General features: G+C 31.8%; 2 protein-coding genes across 3 annotated transcripts; one reads left to right on the forward strand and one right to left on the reverse strand.

Moving 5' to 3' along the window:
• The first annotated feature begins 2,573 nt into the window (after positions 1-2,573).
• LOC11441146 (uncharacterized) lies at positions 2,574-3,840 on the forward strand. Its single transcript, XM_003594997.3, has one exon. The coding sequence runs from the start codon at positions 3,011-3,013 to the stop codon at positions 3,563-3,565; it is 555 nt and encodes a 184-aa protein (XP_003595045.1). The 5' UTR covers positions 2,574-3,010; the 3' UTR covers positions 3,566-3,840.
• Positions 3,841-4,443: 603 nt separating this feature from the next.
• On the reverse strand, positions 4,444-10,627 carry LOC11441576 (oxysterol-binding protein-related protein 4B). 2 transcript variants are annotated; one of them, XM_003594998.4, is made up of 7 exons: positions 10,306-10,627; positions 8,349-8,504; positions 6,861-7,106; positions 6,179-6,275; positions 5,806-6,097; positions 5,576-5,678; positions 4,444-4,887 (listed from the first exon to the last, which is right to left on the reverse strand). In XM_003594998.4, the coding sequence occupies exons 1-7, from the start codon at positions 10,306-10,308 to the stop codon at positions 4,636-4,638; spliced, it is 1,149 nt and encodes a 382-aa protein (XP_003595046.2). In that variant the 5' UTR covers positions 10,309-10,627; the 3' UTR covers positions 4,444-4,635. The 2 variants fall into 2 exon arrangements, with proteins under 2 accessions (XP_003595046.2, XP_024632321.1); XM_024776553.2 differs by lacking the exon at positions 10,306-10,627 and having other exon boundaries at positions 8,349-8,676.
• Between the last annotated feature and the right edge of the window lie 2,982 nt (positions 10,628-13,609).

Genomic DNA, 13,609 nt, shown 5'->3' on the forward strand with positions numbered 1-13,609 from the left:
GAGGTAGGGACCAAAGTGACCATTTACCCAATGAAAATTTGAAGAAACCAAAAATTTATTAACAAATGGAGTATATGTAATTACACATATATGAGCGGGTCTAATAGGCCTAGTAGGCTTTTTGTATAAGTCTTAACTTGACCTATTTAAATTAATAACATTTTGAATAAGCTTGAGTCTAACGTATTTAAGTTTAAATTGCATTTTTGGTCTCTTGACTATTTAATTAGTATCGTATTGGTCCCTTAATTAAAATTTGATTTATTTTGGTATCTTAACTTTCTCTCCTTACACATTTTGGTCATTTCCATTTGTTTTAATTCAAAAATGTTAGGTTTTCTTCATCTTTTTCTCCTCCTCTTCTTCATCTTCATATCATCTCCATCAACCTTCAACAACAAAAATCTAAGAAAAATTTCAGAAGAAAACCTAACGTTTTTTAATTAAAACTAACATGAATGACTAAAATGTGCAACAGAGAGAAGTTAAGATACCAAAATAAATCAAATTTTAGTTAAGGGACCAAAACAATAATAATTAAATAGTTAAGGGAACAAAAACATAATTTAACCCATATTTAATAAATGAGCTAGGTCGAGCCACATTTTAATTAGTATGGACCATAGGCCCTTGACAAGCGGTCTGACTTATTCCCACCTTTATATTTTCATATAAATAAAGTTCATTTGTAATAGAATTATGACAAAATTACATTTTTAATCCCTTAACTTAATTTCAGGTAACAATTTAGTCCTTTATCTTTCTTTTTTTTCATTTCAATTTGGTCCTTTTTGTCCATTTTCATATACATTTTCAAGCTTCAAATCTAATATTCTTATGCAAACATAGACGAGGATCATAGATTTGAATATTGAAATACCATAAGAAAATAAAATCATAAATTTTAAGCTTAAAAAAATTCATATGAAAATGGACAAAAAGGACCAAATTAAAAATAAATAAATAAATAAAAAAGACCAAACTATTACCTGAAATTAAGTTAAAAGACTAAAAATATAATTTTGCCTATAATTATACACATATAAAAGACTAAAGCTCTCACTTTTCTCTCTTTCTCTCCATCATCTCTATTTTTCATAACAAAACTAAATCTACTCAAATTTTCATTTCTTTTTCTCTCTCTCTTTCACATATTTCTCTCCTCTTCTTTTCACAACTAATAATAAATAATTGAAGTCAACATAAGTTATCTAATGCAACAATTTGCAATACGTGCAATATTTTATTAGTGAGTTGAGCAATATAATATAATATACCGTGATAAATACATATTACTAAAATATAAACGTGTACATCTAACTCTAATGGTATCACCTACCACTACCAGGAAGTAGAAAATCTCGACTTAGACTAAAGCAAAACGTGACACACCAGCAGCAAGAGCCACCATTAAAAAAATGTCGAGAGTCATATCCACGATGAATTGAAGAGAGAAAATATATATTAAGTTTGCGTTTACTATACTTCAGTCAAGTCCTCGTGTTCTAAGTCTACCTTAATGTATAATCACATATCAATCAAGGGCCCTATCATATACGTAATCAAACCATATAATACTTTATGGAAGAAAATAAAATCATATCATATATAATATGTCCCAAGCATCACGGCCAAGTCACAGTTAAAGTTCACCAAAAAATAATAAAAAATAAAGTTCATCTAAAGATAAAATCAACATACATCACGTTGTTAAGAATGTCATTTTTGATATATTCAGACGGGCGGGAGCATCAATAAAGAAAAAAACGCATGTGAACTTTTTGACTGACTTACTATATAGAAGATCAACACTTAGATCTGTAAATGTTATGGTATACGAATGGGTTGGAAGACAACATGCATGTGTAGACTTGACAGAGTTTCACCATTTGTGGAATTATGTGTCGGAGTATTTACGATAGGTAGACAGACAATCCTAAAAGTTGTGTCAAGCAAAGTGGTCAAACATGAGAAAATGTGTTCTCACAATCAACATAATTTTATATTGTTTGCTTTTGACATTTTGTTTGGCTCTTTATCATCAGAGGTTGTTGACCTTCTACATAGAGTTCAAATGGTCATGCACAACAATGTCATGTCTCTTAGGTACATGAATATTATGTTTACGATGATTGTTTTTGCCATCTAAAAAAAGCCTAGTGATGCAGCTTGTTGTCCACTTGCTTCTATTTATATGTAATTAATCCTTGAAATATAAAAAATTGGTATTCAAACTCAAAGTCATTGCTATAAATAAAAACCAATATTTAGGTGAGTTAGGTGATAATTACCACAACCAATCATTAAAATAATTTTAACTTTAACTATAGATTAGGAATGTTTGGAAGAGTTAATTTAAGTTTATCTTATGACAGAAGTAATTGCGTGAGGATTTGAAAGAGTTATGATATGTTATTATTTTATTTTAATCAACTATTTCATATAGCTTATTGTTATAACTTGTTTTTAACTTATGTCCTGTTATATGGTTTGACTGATTCAATGGTTCAAGCTAGCATATAGAAAGAAAAAGAAGAAAAAAAAAAGGACCATGTCCACTTGATGAGTAACCCATTCCCTAAGATTTTTCTGTTTAAAAATGGAAAGAGACTTTCTGTTCCTATCTGAACTTGATCATTACACGTTATTAGAAATTTTCTTACTTATATATAAGTTATATGAAGTTTCACATTGTGTTTCAAAATAAAATCACTTCAAAATAGCCACCCTTTTGTGTCCTTTGTGTATGTCTTTAAAATTAAATCTGCTTGAAGATATACACAAAGACTAATTAGCCATAAACTTATTCATATATGCATCAATAGTCAATTCCATATTACCAATTTGCTATTGTATATTCACTAATATTATTAATATATGCATATTGAACTATATAAAAGTGCTACACTTTGATCCTTCTCCATCAATAACATTCAAAGAAGTAGCTTCCTGCAGGATCCACTGAGATTCAACCCTTGTCGCTTAGACTGGTTTTATTCAAAAAGCGAAGATGGGAGGGTGTTTTTCTTCAAGATCATCATGCACATCAAAGAAAATCCGTTTGGTTCATCTAAGTGGCTATGTAGAGGATTTTGAGCAACCAATTTCAGTTAACCAAGTGATCAATAGTAGAAATCCACCAACTCACTTTGTTTGTACCTCCCTTCAACTTCTTTCATCTTCTTCAAAACCATTGAAAGGAGATACACAACTTCAACCAGGAAATGTTTACTTCATGCTACCTTATTCAATTCTACAAGCCGATGTTTCGCCTGTGGATTTGGCTTCGCTTGCGAAAAGGCTCACTGCAAAGGCGAAAACTAGTAGATTTGATGAGAAAAAGTCATTGAAAGGTAGTAGTCCTTTGTCAAACCAAGATGCTTTGAGCAGTATTTGGAGTTCCCCTTCGATGAGTCCTGGAAGAGTTGCGGTGGCTGAACAATATGGTATGACGTATGGAGGACGAAGCACGTGTAGAGGGCGGTTATGGAGACCTCTATTGGATACTATCAGAGAGAAGTCATTCAATAGAAGTAATGAATCCGATTTGAAAGAATTTCTTTGAAGTTTGCACAATCTTGTGGACTAAGGTAATACAAGAGAGAAAGAAGGCATGTTAGGTTGTTTGATGAATCTATTGATCGAAAGGGAGAAAAGTTGAGACATTTGCTTTTGAATATTTCTTGTGTTTGATTTTTCTGTGAATGCTCCTAAAGGTATGATGTAAATGTTTATGATCTTGATATTTCAGTTTGTAGATTTCATGGTAAGTCTTATAAGAATTGGATTCAAGTGAAGTGAAATTTTGGAGACATGAATTATCTCACAATCTTTTTAAGACGTGCAATCTTTTACTTAGGTTCTGTTTCGATAATCAACTTGATTAATGCCTTATAGCATAAGCGCTTATCTTATGTAAGTGTTTATTTTTATTTTTATCATAAGATAAACAAAGTCAAACTTTTTCATATAAGCTATAAGCTGTTTTTATAAGCTATCTTGGAGATCTTGTGAAAATAAAGTGAAAACATAAGTTGTTTCTATAATCTCTCTTGAACAGTATCATAAGTTCTTTGCCTGTAGATAACTCAGATACATTAATCCAAAGAAGCCCTTAATTATGTGCTTTGTAATTAAAGATTATGAAGCAATCATATCAAGAGAAATTTCTGCCAGTGAAATCTGTAAGTTTTTTGGTCCCATGTGAAGTTTTTAGATTGCATGATTAGAATACACACACAATTTATAAATTTTAATGTCCGGTACGATATGTAGTTTAATTGCAGCCATAATATAAAGAATTTGGAGGTCTTGCAACTGTAATTTCGATCACATCGGCTGCATTTTTCTGCAATATAACAGATTGCGGCATAACCACGTTCCCACGACTATAATTTAAGCCATTGGTATGATATTTAAAATCCAAATGAAGTGAAAGGAAAGTATTGAACTCAATATTTTGGGTAGCCAAACTTGTGTTTTGAGAGAAAATTGGTTTCTTCTGAGAACCAACCAAAATGAGGTATACCACAAGGTAGACAATAATTGTTTAGTTTATAGATAAATCAGCTGGCCTAACTAATGATGACTTTATCAATATTATAGTAATGCTGAAATGTTAAACTATATGACAAATTACAATGTTACAATAGGAGAGGGTGGGACCCACTTTTGAATAGGTAAACAGTCCCAAGACCCTTCTTTGCTTTGAGATAGTATGAAATGTTTAGGAACCCAAGTTTCTCCTTTGGACTCTCTTTCTCTTGAGACTTCCCTTTGTTTCTGCTCCACAATTTTCTTTGCTTCTCTTGCTTTTTCCCAGTCTTTGCTCAAGATGGCTTGGCTTAACGAACTCCAAATAAGAGCCGATTCAGTTGGCCACACGCTCTGATGAAGCAAACAGAAGAGAATCTCAGACTAAATTCAGAAAGATAAACACATTCGCATTCATATATGAAGAAAAAAAATATGCTTCTGTTTATTGAGCTATCATATGCAAAATATATACATTAAACATCATTGCTCCTCTAATTTTATTTTTCTTTCCAAAATCAAGTCTGCTGCACCGCTTTACTTGATTCTCAAGTAATATAGTACTTCTTTGTGCACTTGAATGTAGTGCTTCTTTGTGCACCGGAACAGTAGACCCCCAATTCAGGTTAAGGGGCTAAAGGGTCAGTCAATCCCCGTGCGTGGCTTAGGCCTCCTTATAATGTCAATGTTTCAACGTCGAGTCCGTAACACCAATTTTCAGAGCTATTGTCCGATTTCAAGTCTTGCATGCTCATGATTTTTTCCACAGTTTGAAGGCGACTCAGTGGGATGAATAGAGTGAATGTATAAACTATTCATGCCTCAACTTTCATGGAATTATAGACTTTTGGTGCACCCGTACACTTTTCATTCTCTAAATATTTATACTTCGATTGGAACAAGAGCAATCAAAATTCAATATCTTTGTGCAAGAAAAAGATTCAACTTATACATGTTCCCTAGAAATTCAGCTAACAGTATAATGCAAACAAATGAAACACGTTCGCGCACATATACACACATATTGCGCATTAGTCGTTACCTCTGCATCCTTGACAGTAGGAGCTTGGAGCCTTGAAATGACTTCTTTTGCATCATATATCACCCTTTCTTCACCATTACTTGTATCCTTCAGTGTTACAGTACTGCATCATATTATAGTATTAATTAGGAACATAGTATATACGATATCATCATCAAAGTGTTAAGAATAACAAATCGACAGTTCCACTATTGAGATAAGAAGTGAAAGTTTAAAAGTGAGATACATACCTATCCCAGTGACCATTAACTCTAAAGAGAACCTTAGATGTCAGTGAATCAATAATCTTCCCCTTTATTAATCTTCTATTACCACCAAATCCAAAGAATGATTGACTTATGTAACTTAACTCGGCCACAAGACCTGTTTCTATACACCTGATGTTGACATTCCCAATCCAATCAACTCCAGTAACAGGAAGAATTCTTATAAAGAGATTTGGAGAATTCATTTCATATGTTTCTCCATGATTGAGGAGCCTTAGTTTCCTTTTTCCGTGCACCTGAGCTTCCACTGAAGTACCTACAATTTTTTGCATACAAATTTATTAAATCTAGTAAAAATTAAGTTTCTCTTATCACACAAGAGATGACATATTTTTACCATTGAACTTTGCAGCAGGATATTGACACCATATGATTTCTATGTTTTCCGTCTCATCAGTTGCATGAAGGGCAGATACAGAAGGATGGTGTAAAACCTGCAAACAATCAAATACAAGAATTCAATCATCTATGGAAAATGAGTTTATAAACAGAAGTGTAAAATTTACATAGACATCCAACCATCCTTCGCCATCTTAACAAATTATTCAATGTAAAACTTGTTTATAATGCAACAAAATTATTTAAACTTTACGTAAATTTACATTGTCAGTATACATTAGAGGTTTCAAATGGCTTGGCCTAATGAGCCGATCCGATTGGTCTATGTTTTAGCATTGGTTCGACTAAAAAAACAGGTAAGCCCGTCCGATTGAACTAAATTTTAACATGGTTTAAACTATAAAATAACCATATATATTGGCGTCTTTAGTAACTCGAATAGAATATTAGGTCGGGTTGGCTGGCCCATTCAGCCAATAGGTCCACCAATCTGGGAACTTCGGTATACATAATTGTAGGTTAGTCTAATCTTATTCGAGACGTGTCAGACACTATATATGAGCACTTCTCCCAACTGTGATTCAAACCTAAGTTGGCCAAGTTGTGCGAGTCTTGTCACACATCAAATTAATCATTTTGTGACCAAACTAAGCATGTATCATAATGGAAAAAACATGTACCTGTTCTAGTAGGACATTAAGATTTCCCTTGGAAACATGATGAGTTTCTCCAAGAATTGGATTATAAGGAGCAACACCAAAAAGTGGAGGTCTTGTGGTTGATATGCTCCATGCTACAACAGAAATCAGTCTTTCAATTTTACACTGCCCAGTGTTACACTTGCTTAGTAAGTCTGAAGATGTGGAATATACTGATTCACCATAGCACTGAAGTTGTGACTTTGGGAAGTTGAATAATGGTGGCAACTGCACCAAGCAACCAACAACACATTGTTATTTTTTTATGGATCAACTTTCTTTTAGTGGAATCAATCTCTTGTAAATAATATAAAGTACATATATATTATCTATAATATGAACATTTTTTTTACAATAATCTATAATATGAACTTAATTATTGTACAAAGCATCACATTAAAATGTTACTGGATAATTATTTAAAACTATATTTATCTATAACCATGTTTATGCTTGTGTGCACTTTATTTGTTTCAAAAAAAATGCATGAAAAGGGAAAACTTTGGTGAAAAATAAGATAAATGAATTGATTTACTCGACCAAAAAAATGAAAGAAAAATGAGACATATATTACGTTTTATTTTCTCATTTTTCTCTTCGATTTTTTGTTGTATAAATTGGATATTGCAACTTTGGAAGCCAATCATATCATCTTGTTCAAACATTGTTAGATATTCTAAAAAACTATTTTACTAAATTCTAAACAATATATTTGGTTTTAAAAAGAATGAGTGGAAGAAAGTAAACAAAAATATGTACAGGAAAAATAGTGGAAATAAGATATTTTTTTAGTTGTTGGCAAGAGAAAATAAAAGTAAAAATATAATTAAAAAAAAACTTTGGCTTTACAGTATTTGATCATGTAAAATATGAGAGAGAGAGAGAGACAATATTTATAAAAGAATTAAACAAATATTACCTTAAAAAAAAAATTAATTGCATTTTTGACACACTTAATTAATTTCTCAATTCAACCGCTTTAGACTTTTTTTGACCAAAAAATATCCCATTGACCAAAAAAATAAGGATAATATTAACCAATACCCCGACTTGTTTTTTCTTTTCACCACCGCCGCACGATGACATAGTATCTTGACGTGCAAAAGTAAAAGTTACAAAGTGGAATCTCTTAACATAATTTTTTGCTGTGATTTTAGATACCCTGACGCCATACTAAACATACACTAAGATTCAATCCTTAACATATGGTCAAAGGGTCAAACTACCAGCCACTTGGGCCATATTTTCTTCATATGATAATTTATAGATTTTGTCAAAAATAACGGTTGTCCTCATAATTTCTTGATTACTTTTATTTAAGATTCATATACTATTTCCTTTAGTTCCTATTTCTCCTCTAAACCCAAAAAAAACAGTAAAATTTCCCCTCTTTTTACTCATCCTAAAACATAAGAAATGAAGAAAATTTAAACCAAACAAGAAAGAAGAAATGTGTGAAATTAAACTTGCCTGAAAAAGTGTGAGATCAGATCCTGGCCGCACATTCTTAAGAAGACTTAATATACGTTGCAATAGATTAGGAGCACTGTAATTTTCCTCTGAATCTGAATCTGAATCATTTCTTAACGAAAATGGCTTCGTCAACACAATATTATTTGCAATTTCCTGCATTTCCATACAAAAAAAATTGAAGGAATTCACAGATTTGAATATTGTGAATTTGATAATGGATTAGGTGCACAAAATTTCATACAAACAAATAGTATTTTACTGGTGGTAATTTATAACCTTCATTCGGTTAAATATCGTAAGTCAATGCACATTGATGGAATTTGTCATAAGCACATGTGTATAATTGACTTCGTTATTAATTATGTGGACAAATATATCTAATGAAACAAGAAATATTTGATTTCTTACACCTTAAGGATTTTAACGAATTTTGTTTCTTTTATGCAAAATAGAAAAGATAGACATAAAAAGCGTATAAAGATTGTACCAAGAAAAAAAGCGTGTAAGTGTAACGCACCAGGGCTAATTTTCTATGTTTTTCAATGAGATATCAGCCGTTTGATCTTAATCAAACAATTAATTTTGGTTTTTTTGGTGGTGAAACAATTAACTTTTCTATTTATGCATATAACACAACTAAAATACGGTAAATTTATTTTTCTATTTGGGCATATAACACAACTAAAAGGCGGTTGAGTCCTCGTAAGTATATAATTCAGTTGAAATGAACATTGCACTATACATGAACCAAGATTCAAACCTCAATTCTCTCTCTGTCACATGCCCCGCTCTTTGGCAAACTAACCCGTTAAATAAATATTTTTTTATTCATATAAATCATAAAAATTCATAATTTGATGTTGTTTTATTCACTTTTTTTAAGTGACATGATTTGTTTTTTTTTTTTTTAAATGATTTGTTGTTGTTGTTAAAAAGCTCTCTAAATAATAATTAACAATAGCACACTTATGACTTTATGTTGTAATCCATGTAATTTCTCAATAAAACAGTAAATGACAATTTTCATTTAAAGAAAATTCACGAACCGGCTCGCCCCATCATGCTTTTTCAGTAAGTGTATCAGAGTGAATCAATTTAAGGGATCGAGTTTAAAACCTCAACCCAACCCGCTAAAATATTGCATTAAACGGACTGATCCTACAAACTCAATCCTTCTTTACCACCCCTTAAATTAGTAGTGACAGGTCTAGAATTTCATTTCAATCCTTGGATTTCTCTTCCTACTTAACTTTAACACAAAGAAAACTAAATTTAGATTCTTTATTGTTATATGTTCCCTCACACTTCAACGCGGTCAATCACATTGGTAGCTGTTGCATTGAGATTCAAGTAAATTATTTATTTTATTAACAACCAAAAAAACCGAATTTAAAATCTACACCATATGATTTCAATACAACGGCCATCGACGTGGGTTTACTACGTGAATGTGGGGGAATGTAGGACTAACAACAAAAAAGGAAGAAAAAAAAAAAAAAAAAGAGTAAAAGCAAGTACTAAATACAATGCTAGCTACATCCAAATTCCTTCAACTAGTTTAATGGATGTAAGCACAAAGTCACAAATGGCGGATACATGATGAATTTCAAAGCAAATGTGTATACTATTATTGTATTATTCTTTTCTCAGCGTTATGTGCACGAAAAGAGAAAAAGGAATCAACTAAAGTAGGTCATTCACATGTGCATTAATATATACAAAAGTAAATCATTATTATAATATCATAATACATGTATAAAATAATAATGGAACGATCCACTAGCCACAATCAAACATCGATACGAACAAAAATTAAGGTTGCCGGAATACAGCTTTAAGTTTATTTTTCCGGCAGAAAATTATATGAAGAAGCTAATAAAAAGGTGCATAGAATAACAGAGAATTTGTATAAAATAGATAAATAAACAGAGAGAAAAGATGAGAAGGTGTGTACCATGTCTGAAAATAGAGTACTAGAGGATGAAGGAATTAATGAATATTGTTGATGATTTGATATATGAATCAGAAATGAATATATCTAAGATGAGAAGGTGAATGAATATTTTTTGGTTTAAGAAGGTGAATGAATATTGGTGATGGTTTTTGATATCAAAATTGGAAATTAATACAGATGGAAAAGGTGTTCGTATTTTCCTTTGCTACTAATAAAACAGGATTCTGGTTATAACAGATCACAGTGAATGCTTTCTTTGTTTTGGTCATTTTTTGCCAACCCCAAACCTCTATTTTTGTCCTCTTTCTTTGTAAAAATTAGTAAGAAAATAAAAAATTGTTTATTTAAGATAAAATATTATTTCAGTGTTACTACTTTATAGTAAATAAAACGAATCTCTATATTTAAGGATAGTGAGTAGTGTCATTTGACTTTTTTTTCCTTGTAATTTAGTCAAAAGAAACTTTATGGCTGTGATAAATATAATTGTAATTTTCAAAAATGGAATCCTACTCTCGTATATGCTATAGTCAAGATTTCACGCATTTAGATAAGGTGATCGATCAATCAAAATTAGGTGATTTAGATTTAAATTTATTATATAATTATATTTCAATGTCATTACGTGGACAAGAGACCCTGCTCTCCTATAGGCTATAGTCAAGATTTCATGCATATGGCGAGGTGATCGTTCAATCAAGATTAGGTGATTTAGATTCGAATTTATTTATATGGTTAATAGTGTTTTATCTCATTGTAATATAGGTCATTTCCGAATTGATCCCCTGTAAAAAATTTTTTTTTTCAGAATACCCCCCCTAATAGGCCAAACAAAAACGAATTTTTTATTTTTTTTTTTACAAAAAATTTGGTTTTTGTATGACCTATTAGGGGGTATTATGGAAAAAAAACTTTTACGGAGGGGTAAATCAAAAAATATATTTTACAGGGGGTAAACCTAAAAATGGCCTATATTACAGGAGGTAAAGCACCATTAACCCTTTATTATATAATTATATTTCAACGTCATTACATGGACAAGGACCTGCTCTCCAATAAGCTATAGTCAAGATTTCACGCATTTGGCGAGGTGATCGTTCAATCAAGATTATGTGATTTAGGTTCAAATTTATTATATAATTATATTTCAACGTCGATATGTGGACAAGGGATCCTGCTCTCCTATAGGTTATAATCAAGATTTCACGCATTTGGCGAGGTGATCGTTCGATCAAGAATAGTTGATTTAGATTCAAATTTATTATATAATTATATTTCAACGTCATTATGTGGACAACTATCTTTATTATAATTATATTAGTTATTTATTTATGGGTCTTGCTAACAGGGCAATGATTAAGGAAGCCAAAAGTAACATGTTTGCATTGGTTTCGACAACATTTTGACTTTTATAAAGTTAAATTTATCAATTTTTACCATTTTCCAATGTTATATTTCTATTTTTATTCCCTTATCCAATGCTCCAAGGGCAATTGTTAGCATTTATTAACATTAATTAATTAGTAATCTAATAAAGTAAATCGCTGATTAGATTTCTATTTAGATAATTAATTATATAATTAATTGATATGAACTCAATATTGAATCAATATCTGGATGACTCATTAACGGAACAATGTGAAACCCTAATTGGCCATCGCCGATTGTCTACAATAAATCATACACAAGCATATTCACTATTCTTCCCGTCCAAAGAGAATTTGAGCCATAAGAATACCAATTGAGGAAAAACTAAATTAGCCACTCCTAACCGTTCTTTTTATTATGGATTATTGCAAGAAGAACTTTTCCATCCCTGATCCAAATATTTATAATACCTAGTTACTTATAATTCTTGATAGATCAAACATGCTATAGATTCGATAATATTCATGTCCATATGTTATATGTTTATTCCTCCAATAAAGTTATGATTATAATTTTAATCTTTATAGATCATGATTTATATTGATGAATTATTAAATTAATTCCAACAAGTGGTATCAGAGAGAGGATGTTCATGTTTGTTTTATTGAGATTGATCATGATTTATGTCGAAAATTTTATGGGTTTAATGTTCTCTCCTAATTTCAAGCATTTTAAAACAACAAGCACAAGGTAAGGTCTCATTCCCTCAATTTTTAAATGTTTGGGTTGTAATTTCCTTTATTTGTCATTGAACTTGTTCGGATTATATTTGCCAAACTAAATTGTTCCTGGTTCAGCTTATATAATCTGAACTGAAACACTAATGTTGTTTTTGGTTTATTGTTGATTTTTGTTAATTGTATGTACATGTGATGTTGCATGTTTCAGATATGGACTACATCGACCGCTTTAAACAAGATAGGTTTTCCATGACTGCTTCTGCTAGACGAGAACAACATGAGAGGAATGAAGCAGAAGGGAGGATGGGCAAGTGCAGAGGCATGAGACACTGTGATGATGGTCGTTAGCCTGAACCCCAACCCGTGCAACACCATATGGAGGAGGTGGTGGTGGAGGTGGAGAACGCGACTGATGATGAGCAGCCGCGGGTGGGAGGTGAAGGTAGAACCACAACCACTGGATGACTATTCTAGTGGCCCACATGACATGTTTGTGCTCAAATAGTGCCATCTTCATGTGGTCTATCACATGTCTGACAGAGTACTAAGACTTTACAACTCTTGTACTATTTTTTTTTTATTTTTTTTTATGTAAACTGAATGCTATGATTATTTTTATTTATGTAAACTGAATTGAATCATATCATGATATTAATTTTTTGTTTTTTAATTTTTGTAGTAATGCGCGAATTTAAAGTGTGTGAACAACAGAAAAAATTCGTAGTCTATACTATAATCAAATTTGGATAGCATGCAAGAATGATGGTTCAAAGATGCCATGCGAGTCAATGGCCTTCAATGATTCCAAAATGTAAGTTATCATCCTTGACTACGACGTTGTCTGCTTTTTATTGAAAGATTGCACAAGGAGACGTCTAGCTTCCATCTTCTGATTGGGGAGATCATAGCGACACTTGATGATTTATCATGTTTGTTGCACCTCCCCATCGAGGGTCAGCTCCTAGAACTCAAAGGTCCTCTTTTCATGAATGAGGCAGTTTATACGATGGTTAAGTTGATGTGGTTGAGGCTGAGTATCAAGTGAGAAAAAAAGGGTGTTCATGAACGTTTCGGCTGGTTAAGGGCAGATTTTAAGAAGCGTCTTCAAGAACATGGTGATGTTGAAGAGTTCCACATGAAGTGGGACCAGACTCCCTACATATATCTACTATATTTGGTGGATGTCACACTCTTCA

This window comes from Medicago truncatula, chromosome 2, assembly GCF_003473485.1.
Source record: "Medicago truncatula cultivar Jemalong A17 chromosome 2, MtrunA17r5.0-ANR, whole genome shotgun sequence".
NCBI classification, from domain to species: domain Eukaryota; kingdom Viridiplantae; phylum Streptophyta; class Magnoliopsida; order Fabales; family Fabaceae; genus Medicago; species Medicago truncatula.